Raw genomic sequence first — 23,959 nt, 5'->3', positions numbered from 1 at the left:
GGGATTCTGCCAGACGTTCCCAGCAGACCCTCACAGAGCGTTTGGGTCTGCCAGGTCGGACCGGCATCTTCCCCCACTATCGGAGCCAACCCACCTGGTTGGTGTTCCAGGCATGTCCCACCAGTGGGATACCCCGGGGACGACCCAGGACGCGCTGGAGAGATTATGTTTCTCATCTGGCCTGGGAACGCCTTGGGGTCCCCCGGGATGAGCTGAATGTAGTGGCTGGGGAGAGGGAAGTCTGGGAGTCCCTCCTAAAGCTGCTGCCCCCACGACCCGACCCCGGATAAGCGGAAGAAGATGGATGGATAGTTGATTACGGAAAAAAACGTTATTCATTCTTAATCGTCACATTGGCCCTGGAATTAACCTGCACAAAAAATACTACTCAAAATTAAAATGTCGCTCCTTAAATGAAGTCAAAACTGCTCCACAAAAAAATCTAAAAACAAAAAATATAGAGCATTCTGTCATAAAGTCAGCATCGCACATGTTTTCAAATCACCTACAATGGAAACAATTGTGCTGTGAATTGTAGGCTACTTAACAATAATCATGTTGGTAGTTATTAATGAAATGTTTACTTGTGTGACGCCTCGCAATTTATCTCATTTTCTACATTGGTTGTTTGTTCAGCTCCTCTTGGAGCATTTGGAGTGCCTGGTTTCTCGTCATGAGCGGAGTCTGAGGATGACAGTAGTGAAACGACAAGCTCAGTCTCCTGCTGGAGTCTCAAGTGAAGTGGAAGTCCTTAAAGCCCTTAAGTCACTTTTTGAACACCATAAAGCCCTTGATGAGAAGGTAGGACTTATTATGCCAAGTTTACTATGAAGTATGCATGTACTTTCAGACCGTCAAAATGTATGATTGCGTCTGAATTTTTTAACACTTTTTTTTAGGTAAGGGAGAGACTGCGAGTCGCCTTGGAAAGATGTAGTGCTTTGGAGGAACAGCTAACTATGTCACACAAAGAGGTGAGAACATTTCAGTTTGACAATAGGCATTTAATAATGAACTGCTGTTCTTCAGAACGTTTTTCCGTCATTATCTCATCAGTTCACAGAGAGCGAGCTTGCCTACAATTGGCTAGTCATAATATCGAGAAATGAACTGTCCCTACTGTATGTGAAAAACACGAAGGTTATATTCTGGGGCAACTTTGCCGCATCTGGCACAGGGTGTCTTGAATCTGTGCAGTCCACAATGTAATCTCAAGACTATCAATGCATACTAGAGAGAAATGTGCTTTCAAGTGCCAGAAAGCTTGGTCTCAGTTTCAGGTCATTGGTATTCCAGCTAAAATCACCCAACAATGACCAAGAGCAAATAGTTGCTTTGATCCTTGATCTAAATTCCATTGAACATCTGTGAAGAGTCTGCAATACCCATAGTTGTCCTGCTATCTGGAGAAAGCACACATCAACCCTGAGACAACAGGGGCTGTTTGGTCATAGAGTCCGCCAAAACATCTGCTGAGAGGTGCAAGTCTGATTGAAAATGACAAAAATGGATCAATTGCCTCAAATGTTCACATCATTTTTGTCAAGCCATGAATTGTTTTTAAAAATAATTCTCTTCAACCACAATTAAAAAATGTCTTTGGTTACTTTTTTCCTTTATTTTTTTGTTCGTCTTTCATGAAAAAAACGGCCGGCAATTATTTTGTCCATGTGTATATATTGTGCAATTGTACTGCTCTTATTTTCATTAGATCAGTACAGTTATAGCCAGTAATCCAGTTGTATTGTGTCAGAAGACACAAAATATAAAATAATCATTGAAATTGTATTTATCGTCCAATACTAGTTCTGATAGCACCACCACAACTTGGCTCAAAGCTTAATGTCAAACCCTAGCTAAATACATAAAAACCCCAGTCAGCATGCAAACGTCCATTGAGACATATTGTTTTGATAATGAAATATTGCTTTTACTGTACTTAATAGGTCAACTGCTCCCGGGACTTTTCTGTTTTAATTCCTTATTATCCAATATCCATTTTGAATCTGAGAAATAGGGACTGAATCCATCCTTCTGTGTGCACATCCTTTTAAAGGGCAGACAAGTCTTGAAATCTCCCTGTTGAATGGGATTAAGATTGACAAAAGCCCTAGAGGATGGTAAACTGTCCTAGATTTTATCTATGCCCTATGATGAAGCACTTAATGCTACAGTCATCTTTTATCGCTGAGGCATGCCCTAAAAGCCCAGGGGTAATATACTGTATGTATATATTTTTTGGATTACGCATGACAAAGAGAAAAAAAGGTTCCCATGTTGTACTGCTTGTAAATCAATGACTTAATTCTGTGTTAACAAACTATCTCTGTAGTTGGCTTACCTCAGGGAGCAGGGCTGCCAGAAAAGGGGATTGGCTGATGGAACCAGTGAGGTCAACCACAACTCTGAAAATACACCAAGCACTAATGGGAAGGTGAGGTTACAGTGAGAAAGCCAGTCTGCCACCTGCTTGGTTAATTTAATTCAAACATTGCGAGTTCAATTATTACAGCCAGAGGTGTCAATAGTATTTATGTTCGTTACTCAAGTAGAAGTGCAGATATTGGGTTTTAAAAATATTCCATTTCCACGATGGAGTCGATACTTCATTTTTCACAAAATTAAGTTATAACAGTAATGTTTTTAAAACTTTGTGTAAAAGGAATGCATACGAGTAAAAAATACAATGATCAGAAGTCAAGTCAAACATTTTCTTTTCAATATGTTCTATGTGCTCTGACAGTCTAAACAGTAAACACATATTTCCTGAAAAGTAAATTGAAAAAAATCCAGTGAAGAAAAAAATAGTGATTTCATAAGACTGCCGCATTCATCCATCATCTGAACCGCTCATCCTCACAACGATCGTAGGCGCGATAGAGCCTATCCCAGCTGACTTCAGGCAATAAGAGGAGGACACCCTGAACTGGTTGCCAGCCAATCGCAGGGCACACATACGTTTTTAAAAGACAGATATTCTTTTGTTTGAAAATGTATTAAACAGACGCATTGCTGCCATTTTGTTTGAACTGAAATTGTTGTGGGTTTATTTTGATCCAAATGGCTTCCCAAAGTAGAATCTCACATTGCATTGTGGCCAATGGTCAAATCTGGGTCACTTAATGCTCCGGATAGTGACAGTTAGTGATAAATGTAGTGATCAGTGATAATTGTAGTGACCACAGTCCTTGTAGCAAATGCTGGATTGGTTAGCTCAAGTGCTTCTTGAGAGCCAGTTGCTCCTTTCAATATGTCATTGAATTCTTTAGCAATTTTGACGTTAGAAACAGCAGACATGCATACGTGTGACGTGTCATTTTATGATTGGGCCTTTAACAATGAGACCATCACAGAAAAGGCTTTTGGTATTGATGCCAAATACCGGTGGCTAGTGGTCGCCTGTCTGAATCATACGGGTTGTTTTTAAGTTGAAATAACTTACTTAAAATGTCAATGATCCCTTGGAATACACCGTATTTTGTGGACTAAAAGTCGCTCCGGAATATAGGTCGCATTAGCCATAAAATGCACAATAACGTGAAACAAAACATATATAGGTCGCTCCGGAGTATAAGTCTCATTTTGGGGGAAATTTATTCGACAAAATCCAACAACGAGAACAGACATGAACGAGCAACAACAGGCTCGATAGGTATGCTAACGTGACATAAACACGAATAAAGAGCTGAGAACGGGCCTGACATAACATTCAGACTTATTCTAATAACTATTACATAAATAAGACTTTATAAAACCATCTGTGTCACTCCAATTCATTAAATCCATCGATCGTCCTTTATGTCAACAATGCCGGCCAGCCGGGTGCACTTCAAAATATTCCACAGGCCCATATAACGATATATAAATTATATATCAAATAACTTTTATATAAGCAATAATATTATCAAACCATCTGTGTCACTCCAAATCATTAAATCCATCGATCGTCATTTATGTCAACAATGCGCGCCGCTGACGGCGCTTGCGCTTCAAAATATTCCACAGGCCCAGATAACGATATATAAATTATATATATCAAATAACTGTTATATAAGCAATAATATTATCAAACCATCTGTTTCACTCCAAATCATTAAATCCATTGGGCAAATTCCTCGTTCTTTGTCATCAACGCCGCGCGTGTGCCCTGACGTCAACGTCGTCGTTATTCCCCAGATCAAGTGTATAACTATATTGTAGTGTTATCAAAGTGCAAGCAAAGACGTGGGTTTGGTAGACGGCTCTTTATTTAACAAAACAAGAGTTCAACGAGCCAACAACTGAACTGTAACAATAAAAACATATACAAGTTGTTACACAAAATAAAATATATCAAATAAATATAACATAAATAGTTCACCGCTGTTAGGGATGTTCCAACTCTAACTTATTTTGCAAGAACCACACGAGAGACAATATGCCCTTTGAACACTTGCAAGTGGAGAATTTGTTCGTTACTGTAGATACAGCAATGTCCGAACAAAGTCTGCCTTTGCATTCTTGCAAGAGTGTATTTATTGAGAGAAGAAAGGTGGGGGTGAGAGTGGCAAAGGTGGGGGTTACAATTTACATGTGTGGTGGTCACCACAGACAATGGTTGACCACTTCAGAGGGTCCCAGTTTATTGTTTTACGAGGTCGTGGAAATAAAACCTAGTGGAGCCTTCCAGATGACTAACTAAACAACACACCATTTGGAGAGTGGCAACAACTGAATGGTTAAACTTTTCAGAGTCAAAGAAAGGTAGAAGGTTAAAACAAAGTTCATCATTCTAGTCTACATCCCAACATAATCATACGATCAAGATAGTTCATAAACCCTAACAACCGCCACACGGCCCCGAGCACCGGCGTCGACTTCCATCCCTGGAGGTGGCACTTCCAGCCACGGACGTGGAAGGGAGCTCCATAGAATAGGACCAGGCGTGCATAAAAGCCATGTCCGAGCCCCATCCACCGTCCCCAGACAGTCACCCGGCCGAGCGTCGGCCCCCAACTTCCATCCACGGAGGTGAACGAGAGCTCCGTAAGTAGTACCAGGCGTGCGTAAAAGCCATGTCCGAGCCCCATCCACCGTCCCCGGACAGCCACCCGGCCGAGCGCCGGCCCCCGACTTCCATCCACGGAGGCGAAAGAGAGCTCCGTCGAGAAGGACCGGGCGTGCGTAAAAGCCATAATAGTTTTTCAAACCTTCTGTGTCACTCCAAATTATTAAATCCTTCAAACTCTTCGTCCTCCGTGTCACTTACAAACAAAGCTGCTAATGATGCCGGTAGTACGTGGGGCCCTTCATCATCTTCGTCATCCCGTGATCGAATCTTTGTCCTTTAAACAACCGCCGCGCCGCTGACGTCACTTGAAATTCAAATTACAGCAATCCCTTGCTATATTGCGGTTCGTTTTTCGCGGTTTCCCCCTTTTTTTTAAATTTATATATTTGAAAAAAATTCACATACAAGTCGCTCCTCAGTATAAGTCGCCCCCCCACCCAAACTAAGAAAAAAAACGCAATTTATAGTCCGAAAAATACGGTACACTGGCCAACGGCAGATCCCATGACAGTCCTAACCATCAATTAATTTCCTGAACTGTTTATTGTGTTGGTCCAATTTTAAACTAATCTGTGTCATTCTATATGCTGGTTAGCACAAAGCTAAGCGGAGCTTTTGTCCTTGGCTGGCTCTAGCAGCAACAGCTCATCTTTCTCCTCGCTCGTAGAAATCATGATATCTTAGAAGGTAGCAGGTTTTAGCCCCAACTCTCATTTCCCACACAACAGATTACAAACCTTTAGATAATTAGTTACCATGTAAACAAAATAGGCTTTCCGGTAACGTCATACATGCATCAGAGTCAAAATTCTGAATGGATGGATGGATGGATGGATGGATGGATGGATGGATGGATGGATGGATGGATGGATGGATGGATGGATGGATGGTCATCAAAATGTTAGCTGTTAGCTGGCATAACATCTGAAGGTCGTGTTCCAAAGTTGACAATATCAATAATGTGATACATATTTTCAAGAAGTGAATATTTTTACTGGATGGATGGATGGATGGATGGATGGATGGATGGATGGATGGATGGATGGAAAATAGACTTTTAATATTGTATTATTTATATATCCACAGCGGTCATCTGATGGATCATTTTGTCAGGAAGATGAGTCTGGTTCTGGTTTCGGCAAAGTTGGGGAACTCCAGGATGTTGTGGACCGTCAAACCGCTGATCTGGGCCAGATGAAGGAGCGCATGGCTGCGATGGCATCTCGAATCGGTGAGCTGGAGGAAGATGTGGACACTGCGAGAAAAGACCTCACCAAGTCTGAAGACATGAATACACGATTACAGAGAGACCTCAGAGAAGTAAGTGCAATGTTGTAGTGGAAGTTTTAATCCTTAATTTTCAGTGGGGACGGGACGGGACGGGACGAGACACAAACCCCACGAGACGAGATGCCTCATGAGATTGAGTCCACCAGACAGAGATGAAATTCATTCATTCATTCATTTTCTGAACCGCTTTGTCCCCACGGGGGTGGCGGGCGTGCTGGAGCCTATCCCAGCCGTCATCGGGCAGTAGGCGGGGGACACCCTGAACCGGTTGCCAACCAATCGCAGGGCACACAGAGACAAACAACCATCCGCACTCGCACTCATACCTAGGGACAATTTAGAGTCTTCAATCGGCCTACCAAGCATGTTTTTGGGATTTGGGAGGAAACCGGAGCACCCGGAGAAAACCCACACGGGCTCGAGGAGAACATGGGAGGGCCGGAGGTGGAATCAAACCCGCACCCTCCTAACTCTGCACAGCAGCCTGCTGCTCCACAGCTAGCCATTATGTCCAAAGATCTGTTCCAGCAGGCAACATTGTCCACAACTACCGTATTTTCTGGACTATAAATTGCAGTTTTATTTTTCATAGGGTGCAACTTATAATCAGGAGCGATTCATATGTGAAATTATTAACACATTATTACTTGATTATTATCACATTACTTACTGACTATAGTATAGTTGATCACGTCACGTTATTTTCACTTTGAACCGCATGAGGGCGCACTAGGCCTGTGGAATAATTGGAGCCGCAACTGACAATGAGTCTGACCTCAGCGCCGCATGTACTTCCGGAGTCAGCAGGGGTGTTGTTTATAAGTGACACAGAGGACGAAGATGTTGATGGATTTAATGATTTGGAGTGACATGGATGGTTCGATAAAATTGTTATTTATGTTTTCGTTATTTGATATATAGTTTATATATAGTTATGTAGGCCTGTGGAATAACTGGAACCGCAACTGACGATGAGTCCGACGTCAGCGCCATATGTACTTCCAGATTCACCAGCGGCGTTTTTTATAAGTGACAGAGGACGAAGATTTCCATGGATTCAATGATTTGGAGTGACACGGATGTCTCGACAAAATTGTTATTTATGTTATAGTTATTTAATATATAGTTTTTATATAGTTACCGTATTTTTTTGGACTATAAGTCGCGTTTTTTTTCATAGTTTGGGTGTGGGGGGCGACATACTCAGAGCGACTTATATGTGAATTTTTTCACAAATTTAATTTTCAAAATTCAAAAATCCGTGATGTAGTGAAACCGCAATAAACAAAATAGTAAAATAGTAGCAAGGGATTACTGTAATTTAAACTGCAAGTGACGTCAGCGGAGCGGCGGTTGTTTACATAAAGAACAAAGGATTCGATCACGGGATGACGAAGATGACGAAGGGCCCCACGTACTAGCGGCATCATTAGCGGCTTTGTTTGTAAGTGACACGGAGGACAAAGAGTTTGAAGGATTTATGATTTGGAGTGACAGAAGGTTTGAAAAACTATTATGGCTTTTACGCACGCCCGATCCTTCTTGACGGGAGCTCTCTTTTACCTCCGTGGATGGAAGTCGGGGGCCGGCGCTCGGCCGGGTGGCTGTCCGGGGCTCGGACATGGCTTTTACGCACGCCCGGTCAAACTCTACGTAGCTTTCTTTCACCTCTGTGGATGGAAGTCTGGGGCCGGCGCTCAGCCGGGTGGCTGTCCGGGGATGGTGGATGGTGCTCGGACATGGCTTTTAAGTTTGTCATCACAAGTCCACTGAAAATGACAGAGATCAGGGTTATATTTTTGTTTCATTAAAAATGCTGGCAATAATGCATGTAATTGTGCGTGTTGTGTATAGTCTATGGCTCAGAAGGAGGATATGGAAGAGAGGATCACCACTCTAGAGAAGCGCTACCTGGCAGCTCAGCGGGAGGCTACATCCGTCCACGACCTCAATGACAAGCTGGAGAATGAAGTCGCTAACAAGGAGTCCCTGTTTAGACAAGTAAGTGAGGCAACCATATTGGTGTAGGCTGGAGCATTTTAACTGAGCTCTTTTCTCAATGCCAAGAAAGTCTTTTTTTTTTCTTTTCTTTTTTTTTTAACATAATTTTTTAACAAATGGCACTCGTATCTCTTGCAGACTTGCACATTTTTTTATTTATCAATGGTCCGGCAAACCCAGCGAGCCGTTATGCTGGTGGTCTGACATGCATGATGTAGTTAGTTATTGTCCAATGACGAGCCTTGAACTGTGTTTTATTTTCATGGGTTTTTTTCTTCGTTTGTTGGTGTTAGGTTGGATCCCGTCGGTGGTTGGATTTAATGTTAACTTTAAAGTCGTTTTATTGGAGTTGATAATTAATTATGTCAGTTAAAGATCGCACAAGAGAGACTTGATACTTAAGCACATTAATAACATTCAGAAATTAAAACATTTGGTCAGTAAACTTGATTGGAAATAAGCCTTACAGTCATCATTTCTTTTGAAAACTCTGGTTTTCTGTCACACTAACAATGAACTCAAACTATCATTGTCAACTTGGCACACCAACATTACTGCTTTTCAGTCCGGTTTTATTTTTGTTTGTTTTTGGTTAGAAAATGAAGCCACTGGCCTGGATTTACCGACGAAGCTTCTCAACTTTATCGCTGTAATGTTTTTCCTTCTTACACAGACTGAAGACAAAAACCGGCAGCTTCAAGAGAAACTGGAACTAGCTGAGCAGAAGCTGCAGCAGACTATCCGCAAAGCAGAGACTCTGCCAGAAGTGGAAGCCGAACTAGCACAAAGGGTAGCTGCCCTCACAAAGGTACTCGCTTAGAATTTGTCCCTTATTATTTGCTGAATTTTACATGTATTTAATTATTTGCCGTGCATGTCTACTGCTACACTTTCAAAGGCCCCATTTAAATTTTGACTCACTAAAAAATGGTAGGAACCTTTAGGTAGGAACGTTCTGTGGAATGTGGATGGGCAACCATTGTTTTGTTGTCTAAACATTGGAGACCTGTTTCCAATAAATACTGTTACATTATTTTCTTATGGTTATTATATTTTCTAGGGCCCAATCAATTAGTCGGCCCACAGTTCACTCTTCAAATATCAGCCAAAAAATTTGGGCCAAATGGCCAATGTTTGCAGATTTATTTATTTTTTTCCTAACTTTATGTACCGTAATTTTTGGACTATAAGTCGCTCCGGAGTATAAGTTGCAGCAGCCATAAAATGCACACTAAAGTGAAAAAATTCATATAAGTCGCACCAGAGTACAAGTCGCACTTTCGGGGCAAATTTATTTGTCAAAATCCAACACCAAAAACAGACATGAACCGGCAACAACAGGCTAAACGATACAGTATGCTAACGTGACATATACACAAACAAGGAGCTGAGAACGGGCCTGCGTAACATTCAGAGTTATTCAAATAAGTATTACATAAATAACATGTTTATCAAACCATCTGTGTCACTCCAATTCATTAAATCCATAGATCGTCCTTTATGTAAACAATGCCGCGTATGCGCCGCATATGCTCACGTCGGACCCGTTGTAAATTGCATTCTTAATTATTACACAGACGCATATAACGATATATAAAGTATATTTCAAATAACTATCATACATTAGCAAACCATCTGTGTCACTCCAAATCATTAAATCCATCAATCAAATTCCTCGTTCTTTATGTCAACAACGCCGAGAGTGCGCCGCACAGATCTAGTATATAACTATATTGTAGCGTTAACAAAGTACCAGGAAAGACGTGGGTTTATATAACAACAATATTATCATACCATCTGTGTCACTCCTAATCATTAAATCCATCGATCAAATTCCACGTCCTTTGTCAACAACGCCGCGCGCGCCGCACAGATGTAGTATATAACTATATTGTAGAGTTAACAAAGTACCAGGAAAGACGTGGGTTTGGTAAACGGCTCTTTATTTAACAAAACAAGTGTTCAACGAGCCAACAACTACTGAACTGTAACGATAAAAACTTATACAAGTTGCTACACGAAATAAAATATATCAAATAATTATAACATAAATAAGTTTTCAAACCTTGTGTCGCTCCAAATCATTAAATCCTTCAAACGTGGGGCCCTTCGTCATCTTCGTCATCCTGTGATCGAATCCTTTGTCCTTATGTAAACAACCGCTGCGCTGTTCAAATGACAGCAATCTCTTGCTACATTGCGGTTCGTTTATCGCTGTTTCACTACATCGCGGATTTTCGAATTTTGAAAATTTGTGAAAAAATTCACATAAGTTGCTCCTGAGTATAAGTCACCCCCCCACCCAAACTATGAAAAAAACCCGTGACTTTTAGTCCGAAAATTACAGTACATTAATTAATCCAGCAGTTATTATTACACATAAATTGAAATCAGAACTTGTATCCTTGTATACAATGAAATTTGTTGATATGGACATTATATTAACCAGTCATTTAAAACGAAACCATTTTAATTTTTGCAAGTAAAGTTCAGGTGAGCAACATAAGTTGTACAATTGTTGCCCATTGAAATGCATTATGGGGGAGATATTTTATGCGTTTCCTTTAGTTATTTATTTTCTCAATAAGACGATTCATAATTCTTTTCTGCCAAAAATTTACCGCATAAATTTATATTGGCATATTTTATTTGTCATGTACAGTAGGTATCCTGAATTTAGAGAGAAAGTAATGAGTAGAATATTCTCATCATTCTGTGCTAAATTAGCAGCTATTTCATCAAGTTGTGCTTAAAATCTATACATTTTACTCTTGCTGTAACATTTCATTTTTTGTGGTCTTCATGCCTTTTCCTTCATCACTTCCTTCTTATACCCTAGTGCGTTCCATGCGGCTTTAAAGGCTCTAAGACTCAAAAGGTAGAACACCTTTTTCAGAAGGGCAAAATCTATTTCTGGATCCATGCACTCACCAATTTTTTTTCTGTTACTGAATTTAACCGGGCAAATCTCTTTAGCCATACAATAATAACTAATCTGTAGACATACCATACTGTGAAAAACTATTTGCCTTTCTCAAATCCTTACTTTTTTGCATAGTTTCACACTATATTTTTCAAGATCATCAAACAAATGTAAATATCAGACAATGATAATCCAAGTGAACATAAAATGCAATTTCAAATGGTGATTTACTTTGTCAAAAAAATATTCAAAGCTATCTGGCCCTGTGTGTAAAAAGTATCCCTCTCCCCCTGTCAAATTATATATTAACTAGGGCTAAGTTTATTTTCATGCTGCACATCCAGCCCTGATTTCCTCCAGACCTGTTCAATCAAGAAATCACTGGAGTAGAACGTGTCTGACAAAATGAAGTCAACTAAAAGATCTAAAAGATCTTCAACAAAATGCCACAATCCCAGAAAATACAAGAGCCGATGAGAAACAAAGTAATTGACTTATGTCAGGCTGGCAAACCATCGCAAAGCCATTCCTAAAGCTTTCGGACTCACAGTAAACCACAGTGAGGGTTTTTAGCCACAAATAGAGAAAACACAAATCAGTGGTGTCCAGCCAGCCTACAAATATTGCACAAGGCACCCAGGACAACATCTAAACAACTGCAGTCCTCCCTCACCTTAGTTAAGTGAGGTCAGTGTTCATGACTCAACAATAAGAAAAAGACTTCTCCGTAAAGACAATCATGCCAGAGTTCCAAGGCAAAACAAAGTCAAAGTCCGCTTTATTGTCAATTTCTTAACGTCAAGACACACAAAGAGATCGAAATTACGTTTCCCACCGTTCCACGGTGACTAGACACAGTACACAACACTTACAATCAAATAGCACAAAGAGTAAAAACGAACAGACAAGAGCAATGAATAAGTAATAACAAATAAGCAAATAACCCAAATAAATAAACAATAAATAAATAAATAAATAAATAAATAAATAAATTGACAAATAAGAGCAGCAAAATGGAGCAAGCGTGCATACAGCAGACAGCCAGACTATAGCGCAAAAGAACAGGATGTCATGCAGCCGAGGGGGGAGGGAATTCAGGATCCTGACAGCTTGGAGTATGAAGCTGTTTTTGAGTCTGGTGGTGCAGGAGTGCAAGCATCTGTACCTCTTCCCAGAGGGCAGAAGTTCAAACAAAGAGTGAGCGGGGTGACTCACATCGCACACAATCGCGGCCGCCTTGCGGGTGAGACGGGAGGCGTAAACGTCCTTCAATCTTACTAGCGGTGTTCACTATGCGCTGCAGGACCTTCATGTTGTACTCAGAGCAGTCACCAGCTCACACAGCGATACAACTGGAGAGTACGCTCTCAACGGTGCCACGGTAGAATGTGGTCATGATGGTGGGAGGAGCACTTGCTCGCCTGAGTTTCCGCAGAAAGTACAGGCGGCGCTGAGCTTTCTTCGCCAGCGACGCAGCGTTGGTGGTCCAGGAGAGGTCCTCATTGATGTGCACCCCCAGGAATCTGGTGCTGCTCGCTCTCTCCACCACAGCACCGTCGACGGTCAGCGGCAGGTGGTGGGTGTGACCCTTCCGGAAGTCAATGATAATCTTCTTGGTTTTGTTGACGTTCAGCAGAAGGTTGTTGTCCCTGCACCATGCAACCAAAAGGTCGACCTCCGATCTGTAGTGAGTCTCTTCGCCACTGGTGATCAGACCCACCACAGTCGTGTCGTCGGCATATTTCAGCACGCGGTTTCTGCTGTAGGTCGTGGTGCAGTCATGCATCAGCAGGGTGAAGAGCAGCGGACTAAGCACACAGCCTTGGGGGGCCCCCGTGCTCAGCGTGATGCTGCCGGAGACTACTTGAGGCCTCTGACAGAGGAAGTCCAGTAGCCATTTGCAAAGGGAGGTACTGAGGCCCAGCTTGTCGAGTTTGCAAATGAGGCGCTGTGGAACAATGGTGTTGAATGCAGAACTGAAGTCCACAAACAGCAATCTTACATACGAGTCCCTGTTCTCCAGGTGGGTGAGGGCAGAGTGAAGGGCAGATGGCATCCTCAGAGGACTGATTGGGTCGGAAGGCAAACTGGAAGGGGTCTACGGTGGGGGGAAGAACAGATCTGACGTGCGCCAAGACAAGCCGCTCAAAGCACTTCATGACGATGGGGGTCAGTGCCACAGAGCGGTAGTCATTGAAGCAGGAAGGACCAGGATTTTTCGACACAGGTATGATGGTGGCAGCCTTGAAGCATGACGGGACGATGGCCTGCTGCAGGGAAATTTGAAAGATGTCCGTGAAGACATCCATCAGCTCTTCAGCGCAGTCCTTCAGCGCCTGTCCCGGGATGTTGTCCGGGCCCGCCGCCTTACGGGTGTTGATAACAGCAAGCGTCCTCCTCACGCTAACGGCAGAGAGGCACAGGGGCTGCTCGTCCGGAGGGGGAGGGGTCTTCAGCGGGCAAGTGTCGTTCTGAGCGTCGAAGCGAGCAAATAAGCGGTTCAGTTCGTTGAGCAGAGGGACGTTGCCCTCACAGCTCTGCGGCGCAGGCTTGTAGTCCGTGATGGTATGTATGCCTCACCACTGACCCCGAGCATCCCTGCTGTCTCTGAAGCGGGCTCATCTCACGCCCGCTTCATCCCCAGCCCTGTAGGCTTTGTCTCAGGCCCTCAGCAGCCCGAGGACAGCCCCTGTCAGCCATGGCTTCCAGTTAGCCCGTGACGACATACTTTGTGAGGGTCACATTATCAATGCACTTTGCGATGTACGAGGTCACAGAGTCAGCATACTCCTCAATGTCTGTCCGATTGTTGCAAGTGGCCGCCCGCTTAAACATTTCCCACTCTGTAGTGCCAAAGCAGTCCCGAAGAGCATCAGGCCACACTAACTCGTTTGCGAACCGGCCTGGAAGTCCTCACTCTCTGTCAGTACGCAGGCGTAAGCAGAACGGTGACGTGGTCAGAAAGACCAATGTGAGGGAGGGGTGTGGCCTTGAAAGCTCCTTTATGTGCAGTGTAGACCAGGTACAGGAAGCTATCGCCACGTGTTGGAAAATTAACATGCTGGTGAAGCTTTGGAAAGACAGACTTCAGGTCAGCATGATTAAAATCACCAGTGAAGTTGATGAAACCGTCAGGGTGCGCCGTCTGCTGATCACTGACAGCCTGATACAGTTCACTAAGGGCCGTGATCCTGTCACCTCCAACATTGGAAGGCGGGATGTAGACCGCGACAAGCAGAATCGCAGTAAACTCCCTTGGTAGGTAAAAAGGATGGCACTTAATGATCACAAACCCCGCCAGTGGCGAGCAGCGTCTGCATACAACTACAGAGTCCCGGCACCATCGTCGCGGATGTAGACACAGATACCTCCTCCACGCGATTTCCTCCACACGATTTCTTCCACTGCTGACCAAAAAGAGGCTTGTCTTACTTTGGAACAACAATTTAAAAAAAAAAAAACAATAACAATGACTGAAAAACATTTGAAAGGAAGTGCTTTTCAAGAAGAAGAAAGTCGAGCTTTTTGTCTTATTAAAATGTAACACAGCATTTTAGAAAAAGAACATCATACCAATAGTCTAACATGGTAATGGTCTGGGGCTACTTAAGGACCTGGACGTTGTGTGATCGGGACCAAAATTTTGCTGTTTACCATAAAGTCCTCAGGCAGAATGTTCAGCCATCAGTTTCCAACATCAAGCAGAAGTGCACTTGGGTTCTTCAGCACGACAATGATCCAAAACATGTCACAAAACACTTCTGAATGGTTTACAGAAAAAAACAAAAGATTGTAGAGTGTCCTAGTCAAAGTCCAGGCTTGAGTCTGACTGAAATGCTTTAGCATGACCTTAAAAAGACATTCATGAATAGAAACTCTCCAGTGTTGTTGAATTAAAGCAATTGTTTATGAAAGCGTGGGCCAACATACCTCCACAGAGATATGAAAGTCATTGCCACGCTTCATTTCAGTTGTTGCTGCTGATATTAGGATTAGGAGGAAAGTACTTAGTAACAAAATGCCAGTTAGCTTTGAATGTTTTCCACTTTAATACATACAGTACATTTACTAACTAAAACTTCTTTTTAAAATTTGTACTTTTATTTTGTTAAAAGTTTTTATTTTGTTTTCCTCATTGTTTTGTTAACTTGGGGATATCTTTGTCTTAATGCCTCATTTGTTTGATACTCAACATGAAAGTGGCTAAATTATGCAAATATATATATATACATATGTATATAATTTGCAATGAAGGCAAATACTTTTTTATGGTACTGTACAAACAGTATTAAAATAGAGCCCAAAAACTAAAGGACTAACAAAAAGGCATAGAATTTTCGAAAATATGCTTGGTTAGGTGAAGTATCAGACTAGATTTAAAATGTTCTTATGTAGCTGAAGTTCAAGCCCTAATTTGCCCTTCTTGTCTATAGAGCTGTTCTATGTATTGAGTGCACCAATATAGTATTTTCCTCAAATACACAACACTGCAAACACAAACAGGAAGTGCCAGTTGGATTGCTTATAGACCAAAGATGCTTCCCAAAGACATGGCAAAAGAAACCAAAAGGGCCTGCCACATAAAGCGAGATTTGAAAGCAATTGAAACATCACTACATATGCTTTGATAGCGCCAATGTATATTATTTCTACAGACAGATGTCGTCTTAATACGTGATGAAATGAGCAGTATTTTTGCTTTTTGTGGTTTTTGTTAGCTTTGCCTTGTGCATTGTCACTGCTGGTAGCTCTTGTTTATGTAGAAACATCACATTAGATCATTTGTCTGTGGAAGTAGACGGCTTCATGCCTTTGAAGGATGACTTGCTACTGCAAGAGAAACCGATGCCTCTAGCTGTAGAGCCAGTACTTCAGCAAAAATTGAATATGGAAAGCCACCGAGCAAGCATAGTATTAAGAGTACTTTGGTTGTCTTGTCTTGCTCAGGCAGAGGAACGACATGGTAACGTGGAAGAGAGATTGAGGCAGCTGGAGTCCCAGTTGGAGGAGAAGCACCAGGAACTGCTCAGGGTAAGAAGGGAGCAAACTGAAATTGATTAAATTCGACCAATATCCAGTTGAATTGATAAATATTTGCATTTTTTCCTTCTCTTTTAGGCAAGGCAAAGAGAGAAGATGAATGAGGAGCACAACAAGCGCCTGTCTGAGACAGTGGACAAGCTCCTGTCTGAGTCCAACGAGAGACTCCAGCTTCACCTTAAAGAGAGGATGTCTGCTCTGGAGGACAAGGTACTTGTCCATTTGTGTTGTCAGTTCTCATTTAGTCATAGCCTAATTCCAGTGCACCAGTTTGTCACATGTACTGAAGAGGAATCCTCACTTTGTTATACACACACGCAAATACTGACACACACCGCATGCAAGGTGGGGCCAGCCATCTAACTTAATTAGAACTATTTGCTTTATAAAGGATGGCTTCCCATTGAAGTATGCTGGCCAGGAGTGAGACTACCTCAATGTGACTCGTTCATGGTTCTTGGGCAAATTCTGCAGCGAGGACCGGCTGTTGATGCTGTTGCGTATTGTGCGGGATGTCCATTGTTGAGCCAGGAAAGCAAAGATGTGGAGTTTGGAGTTGGTTCTTTATTGGCAAGATCTTGGGTTGTTTAATGGCGGTCAATACACAAGGCACGGCGGCAGATGAAACAACAACTTCTGTCTCCAGGTCAGCTTGTTTTATACTGTCCGGAAAGGCGGGAACTTGTCACATGACCATTTCATACCTGGGGCGGGAACTTGTCACATGACCAGTTCGTACCTGAGTGTGGGGGGCGACACCCCCCAGTGTGTGCGTGTGTGTTGTATTCGTGTTCTGATTGAGCAGTTATTTTTGCATGAAATGATAAAAGAATTGTACATATCGCATCATATTGTACAGAGGTTGTCCACCCTAATAGAACATGTCCACATTGCCGTTGCTCCCTCTTCAATGCCCAAGTGAATGAACACCCTTTGAAAAAAAAACATTGCGTTGTTTTGCACAAAACAAAGGAAGTCAAATTTACCCCAACCTCCTTTGTTGGTCCAGTTTATAACTCCATTCATCCATTAAATGTACCGCTTGTCCCCATGGGGGTCGTGGGTGTGCTGGAGCCTATCCCGGCCGTCATCGGGCAGTAAGCAGAGACACCCGGTTGCCAGCCAATTGCAGGGCACACAAAAACGAACAATCATCCGCACTCACACCTAAGGGCATTTTGGTGTGCTCAAATCGGCCTACCAACCATGTTTTTGGCATGGGGGAAGAAACCGACGTTCTCAGGAAACCTCTCTCAGGCACACGGAGAACATGCAAACCCCACACAAGGAGGGCCAGAGGTGGAATCGAACCTGCACTCTTTGAACTGTGAGGCAGACCAGTGCCACACCGTTCCACCACTTTATAACTCAAATTGGCTATCAACTGAATGAATAATTTTAATTAATGTATTCTAGAGACTCACAGGAGTGAAAATCATTGCTGTTCCTATTGCAGCTGCACTGTGCAGCCCACATTACTTTTTGGTAGTGACAAGTCATGATACACATCAGTCATTCTGTGTCCTAATTTTCTGTCTCTTCAGAACGCGCTCATAAGGGAACTTGAGCACACTAAGAAACTGATTGAGGAGTCTCACCATGAAAAGGTAAAATATTATGCCTTTAAAGTTATAATTTTTTTTTTCTCAAGATTTCATTATGTCCTGTATTATAGGAGCAGCTTTTGATTCAGATTGAAATGTTGAGGTCCGAAAATGAGCAGGGTAGGAGCAGAAGCAACTCGTTATTGCATGGGTAAGTGTGTTTGTGTTCAACCTCCCTCTGTGATCTCTGATTTTTCTGAGTAAAAGTAAGCATTGAACATTGATAAACACAATAATAATAATATAATTTTACACTGTTCTGGTGTGTTATGCTAGTCGATCGCAGCTGGGAAGCACCCCAGACTTCAGGTATCCGGTGTCTGCTTCCTCAATGATGGACAGTAACTCAGACCATTATGGTGGTGCTCTTGTGTTAAGGCGGCCCCAAAAAGGAAGAGTAGCAGCCCTTAGAGATGAACCATCCAAGGTGAGCTGTCTGTCCTATCTGATGAACATTTCGAATTATTTGATCCATGATGAAACACTTTGATTGATTGATCGATCAATCAATTGAACATATAAACACATTACATGATGAAGAATGTTACACTCACTCTTTGTTAAATGATGTGTACCGCTTTTAAAGTTCCTATGAAGTGATGTAAATTTATCCATTGGACACACCAAAGTGAATAATGTGTTAACAAGCCCTATAATATGCCAAGTACTACTGAATATGTAATCAGGCTTCAAAATGTTGAGGGAAATATGTACTAAGATACACATGTTTGCATTTAGGGAATTATTGTTCTGGGTGAAAATCAATATATGATATGATTCACTATATACCGTATTTTCCAGACTATAAGGCGCGCCTAAAAACCTAAAATTTTCTCAAAAGCCGACAGTGCGCCTTATATCTGGATCACTTTATGAATTTGTTGATCCATACTTGTTGTAGACCGTGCTCTGCCAAAATTTTCAGTACGTTTAAGTACAACTAGTAAATTACAAGGTCGCATCGCTTACCAGCATTAAAGCAACCGTGGTCAGAGGGCGTCACTGAATGTACACCGTGAGGCTATTTTATGTCAAAATAGGCTGCTCTTAATGTTTCGAGTAAATTTACGGATCAATATGGAAGGGAATCATAGGTAAGCAGTACCAAGGTGTTAGATCGAACTTTAGTCAGTTCCGATCATTTTTTAAGCCCTCGTTTGAGAAACGCAATTGTTTACACTTTGCTGAGGCTCATGGGAGTCTGCGGGTGGCTAATGCTATAGTGATAGCTGCAATACGCACGAGGCTATTTCATGTCAAAATAGGCTGTTACGTTAATGTTTCGAGTACATTTACGGATCAATACGGAAGGGAAACAAAGGTAAGCAGTACCAAGGTGTTAGATCGAACCTTAGTCAGTTCTGATCATTTTTTAAGCCCTCGTTTGTTTTCACATTGCTGAGGCTCATGGGAGTTTGCGGGTGGCTGATGCTATTGTGATAGCTGCTATACGCACGAGGCTATTTCATGTCAAAATTGGCTGTTCTGTTGATGTTTCGAGTAAATTTATGGATCGATATGGAAAGGAAACATAGGTAAGCAGTACCAAGGTGTTAGATCGAACTTTAATCAGTTCTGATCATTTTATAGGATAGTTTGAGAAACGCGATTGTTTACGGAGGGCCCATTTGTCATTGGCTAGTGGATGCATATCGCAGCCCTAGTCAACCGCAGTTTGTTGCAGTATAGCTTCTATTTTATGCGCCTTATAATCTGGTGCACCTTATATATGGACAAAGTTTTAAAATGGGCCGTTCATTGAAGGTGCGCCTTTTGGTCCGGAAAATACGGTAGTTTTTGTTGTGTCATTACTCTGCCTCTGCTTACTGCCAGTGGGTTTGTTCCATTGTGCTCATTACATACAACCTTTATGTTATTGCTTCGGTCACTTTAAGAAAGGAACACGCAGCAAGAAAAATAATCAACAATATGCCGTTGTATTAGTAAAAAACTGCCTCTTGTTTTCTCGCACTGTAATTTCGACAATATCCTCCATTGAAAATACAACAACAACAAAGAATTGGGGTCCATGAACAAACCAAATGAGACAGAAAATCACATAAAATCAAAGCGTGTAAAATCGAAGCTTAGATGTAATTTCTCGATGGCTTCTTTTCTATTCCCAAATGAATGCATCTAAACAAAACAATATGAAAGCTTACTGTAGTACTTAGGCTGTCAAACCAGCCCCGGTAGGACGTTTCGCACAGGTCGGACAATTTGGCAGGAGACCACCGGTACCGATACCAAAATGTTGGTATCATGACAACCCTTCAAATAACACTTTTTTTTTCTTCAACTATAGCTCAATAGCAAAGTACATACCGTAATTTTCTGACTATAAGTCGCGATTTTTGTCATAGTTTGGGTGGGGGACTTATACTCAGGAGCGACTTATGTGATTTTTTTTTCACAAATTTTCAAAATTCAAAAATCCGCGATGTCGTGAAACCGCGATAAACGAACCGCAATGTAGCAAGGGATTACTGTCATTTGAACTGCAAGTGACGTGCCGCGCAGCGGTTGTTTACATAAAGGGCAAAGGATTTGATCACGGGATGACGAAGATGACGAAGGGCCCCACGTACTACCGGCATTATTAGCGGCTTTGTTTGTAAGTGACACGGAGGACAAAGAGTTTGAAGGATTTAATGATTTGGAGTGACACGGAAGGTTTGAAAAACTATTATGGCTTTTACGCACGCCCGGTCCTTCTCTACGGAGCTTTCTTTCATCTCCTTGGATGGAAGTCGGGGGCCGGCGCTCGGCCGGGTGGCTGTCCGGGGAAGGTGGATGGGGCTCTGACATGGCTTTTACGCACGCCCGGTCCTATTTTATGGAACTCTCTTCCACCTCCGTGGGTAGAAGTTCAGTAGTTGTTGGCTCGTTGAACTCTTGTTTTGTTAAATAAAGAGCCGTTTACCAAACCCACGTCTTTCCTGGTACTTTGTTAACGCTACAATATAGTTATATACTAGATCTCTGCAGCGCACGCGCGGCGTTGTTGACATAAAGAACGAGGAATTTGATCGATGGGTTTAATGATTTGGAGTGACACAGATGGTTTGATAATATTGTTGTAATATGATAGTTAATTTGAAATATACTTTATATATTGTTATATGGGTCTGTGGAATAATTAGAAATGCAACTTACAACGGGTCCGACGTCAGCATATGCGGCGCTTACGTGGCATTGTTTACATAAAGCAAGATCGATGGATTTAATGAATTGGAGTGACACAGATGGTTTGATAAACGTGTTATTTATGTAATACTTACTTGAATAACTCTGAATGTTACGTCAGGCCCGTTCTCAGCTCCTCGTTTGTGTATATGTCACGTTAGCATACTGTATTTAGCCTGTTGTTGCTGGTTCATGTCTGTTTTTGGTGTTGGATTTTGACCATTTAATTTGCCCCAAAAGTGCGACTTATACTCCTGTGAGACTTGTATATGGTTTTTTTTCCCACTTTATTGTGCATTTTATGGCTGGTGCGACTTATAGTCTGAAAATTACGGTACTTTAGTCCAGTGGTTCTCAAATATTTTTTGCAGTGCCCCCCTTTTGGACGTAAAATGATTTTGAGCTCCTCCTCTGTCAGACACAAACTTTTTTTTTTTTTTGATACTACACATGTGCGTGGACGACAACATACTGTAGGTTGCGTCAAGCGGACTCCTTCAACATGGGGGGGAACAAGTTCACAGGTCGCCAGGCAATTTGTTGACCGACGGTGGTTGTGTTTGCTGCTAAATGCTATGTTGGGTGAGAGTTAAACAATTGTAAAATAATTTACTCAACCCACAACCTTCTTGCTTTCATGTCTCCAAGCCTACTGCTCCTTTTATGTCTCCGTCCTGGAAGGAAGCTACCTGTGTTATATGTCTCTCTGTCCCAAAGACCACAATGATATTGTTGTCCCACATTGTTTTTATTTTGGCCCGCCTCGCAGTTTGAAAACCACTGCTGTATTGGAAGAAATGGGCCAATTATTTATTACTGAGTAACTGAGTTACATCATGGGGATGTCCGATTAATCCCAGGGTCGCCCTGTGTGTGACCTGGCCCCAGACAATTTAGCAAGTGAAAAATGGGTTTAAGGCTTATTTCAACCATCCATCCATCCATTTTCCGAACCGCTTTGTCCCCACGGGGGCCGCGGGCGTGCTGGAGGCTATCCCAGCGGTCATCAGGCAGTAGGCGGGGTACACCCTGAACCGTTTGCTAGCCAATTGCAGGGCACACAGAGACGAACAACCATTCGCACTTACACTTAGGGACAATCTGGAGTGCTCAATCGGCCTACCAAGCTTGTTTTTGGGATGTGGGAGGAAACCAGAGTGCCCGGAAAAAACCCACGCGGACACGGGGAGAACTTGCAAACTCCACACAGGGAGGGCCGGAGGTGGAATCGAACCCGTACCCTCCTGTGAGGCGGACGTGCTACCCAGTGCGCCACTGAGCCGCCCCTTATTTCAACCATTAAGTTCTAAGTTGTTCCGTCTTCGCACATGTTTTCAGTGCTTAATTTCAAACATATTTAATATATTGATAATCAAATTAAGTAAATGACTTTGTGGGGTCTTGATGAACAGAGGGTTTTTTTTCTGAAATATTAGCATTTACTGAGGATGTTTTGATTTGTTTATTTGAATTATAATTGGGCACTACGCACTGTGTCCTCCTACCTATCCGTTAATGTCCTTTCTGTTGTGTGGTTGAAGTTAGTTTTAAAACTCTGCTTTGTCTTTTTCTTTGCTTGCCTTTGAACTTCAGCGTCAAGTAAGTCACCATAAAGGAGCAGAAAAAACATACTGACATCCACTTGTCTGTTATTAACGACTAATTAAGTATCCAGGTGGCTTCTGAATCTCTTCTGTCATTCTTGTTTACAATATTTGTTTTTCATTTCAGGTGCAGACTCTTAATGAGCAGGAGTGGGAGCGTGTCCAACAGGCCAATGTACTTGCTAATGTGGCCCAGGCTTTCGAGAGTGATATGGATGCCTCGGACCTAGAGGAGGATCGAGAGACTATCTTCAGCTCTGTCGATCTTTTGTCCCCTGGTGGTCAGGCAGATGTACAGACTCTGGCCTTAATGCTGCAGGAGCAACTTGATGCGATCAACAATGAAATCAGGTACTCCAGCCAAGACAGAAACAACCACTGCAAATTTGATTATTCTGTTGCTGTGTCATTTACAAACATTTCACTGCTTTTTTATTCTTTTAGAATGATTCAAGAAGAGAAGGAAAACACAGCCATCCGAGCTGAGGAAATTGAGTACAGGGTGGACAGTGGCGACAGCCTTGGAGGACGTTTCCGTTCAATAAGCTCCTTACCGCCTTCACTATCTGCCGGCTCTCCTATGGGCAGCAACTCTCCTCCAGGCTCTGGCCACTCCACACCAAGACGTATTCCTCACAGCCCCCATAGAGAATTAGACCGGATGGGTGTCATGACCCTGGTAAGACTTCTCCTGATTTTTTTTTAACGTGTAATTCTAATAATTTAACAGCTGTGGGGTTTAACCAAAATATTAATTACAGCAATTATAATCTATTTGGAGCCCTCCATTATTATATGGATCAATTTAATATTGATCCATATGATAATGTAGATGATTGTCAATATCCATATATTAAATATTGTTAGCGCCATTGGCTTACTCAATGCTGGGCATCTGGCATATATACATGTACTGTACTTTGATTAATCCTTAATCACAGCATTTGAACCCCTGAAATTATATTTTTGAAATGTATTTTTTGCATCGATGAGGAAGTAACATGAAAATGGTTGACTGACTTGTGATGCGACATAGTGTGCTGAACTAACAGGCTTTTTCAGTTCATTAGAAATCTGCCAATGCACAAGTATTTCTTCAATTAATGGCCTCGAGTAGACTCCTTGTCTCAATTCAAGGCTAGGTGCATCCACTTGATCAAATAAACTGATACTATACCCACATTCAAATTCTTCTATTCCTTTACTGACATAATATACCTCAGCAAACACTTAAAATGCCAAAATAGCAGTAAAATAATTG

General features: G+C 42.2%; 1 protein-coding gene across 7 annotated transcripts in view; it reads left to right on the top strand.

Moving 5' to 3' along the window:
- The window catches only part of ppfia1 (PTPRF interacting protein alpha 1), a 66,344-nt gene that overhangs the window by 17,056 nt on the left and 25,329 nt on the right, over positions 1-23,959 (top strand). For all 7 annotated transcript variants that reach the window (XM_085908475.1, XM_085908478.1, XM_085908480.1 and 4 more), the window contains exons 4-16: positions 637-801; positions 900-974; positions 2,333-2,434; positions 6,137-6,370; positions 8,195-8,341; positions 9,015-9,149; positions 16,212-16,295; positions 16,383-16,514; positions 17,849-17,911; positions 17,980-18,059; positions 18,185-18,335; positions 22,826-23,049; positions 23,143-23,377. In XM_085908475.1, coding sequence (XP_085764601.1) covers positions 637-801; positions 900-974; positions 2,333-2,434; positions 6,137-6,370; positions 8,195-8,341; positions 9,015-9,149; positions 16,212-16,295; positions 16,383-16,514; positions 17,849-17,911; positions 17,980-18,059; positions 18,185-18,335; positions 22,826-23,049; positions 23,143-23,377 — 1,827 coding nt within the window. The remainder of the gene's footprint in view (positions 1-636; positions 802-899; positions 975-2,332; positions 2,435-6,136; positions 6,371-8,194; positions 8,342-9,014; positions 9,150-16,211; positions 16,296-16,382; positions 16,515-17,848; positions 17,912-17,979; positions 18,060-18,184; positions 18,336-22,825; positions 23,050-23,142; positions 23,378-23,959) is intronic.

Source organism: Syngnathus leptorhynchus, chromosome 3, assembly GCF_054491065.1.
Source record: "Syngnathus leptorhynchus isolate UIUO chromosome 3, UIUO_Slep, whole genome shotgun sequence".
NCBI lineage: Eukaryota > Metazoa > Chordata > Actinopteri > Syngnathiformes > Syngnathidae > Syngnathus > Syngnathus leptorhynchus.
Note: the sequence above shows the minus strand (reverse complement) of the source record. Positions and strands in the feature narration are given on the sequence as shown.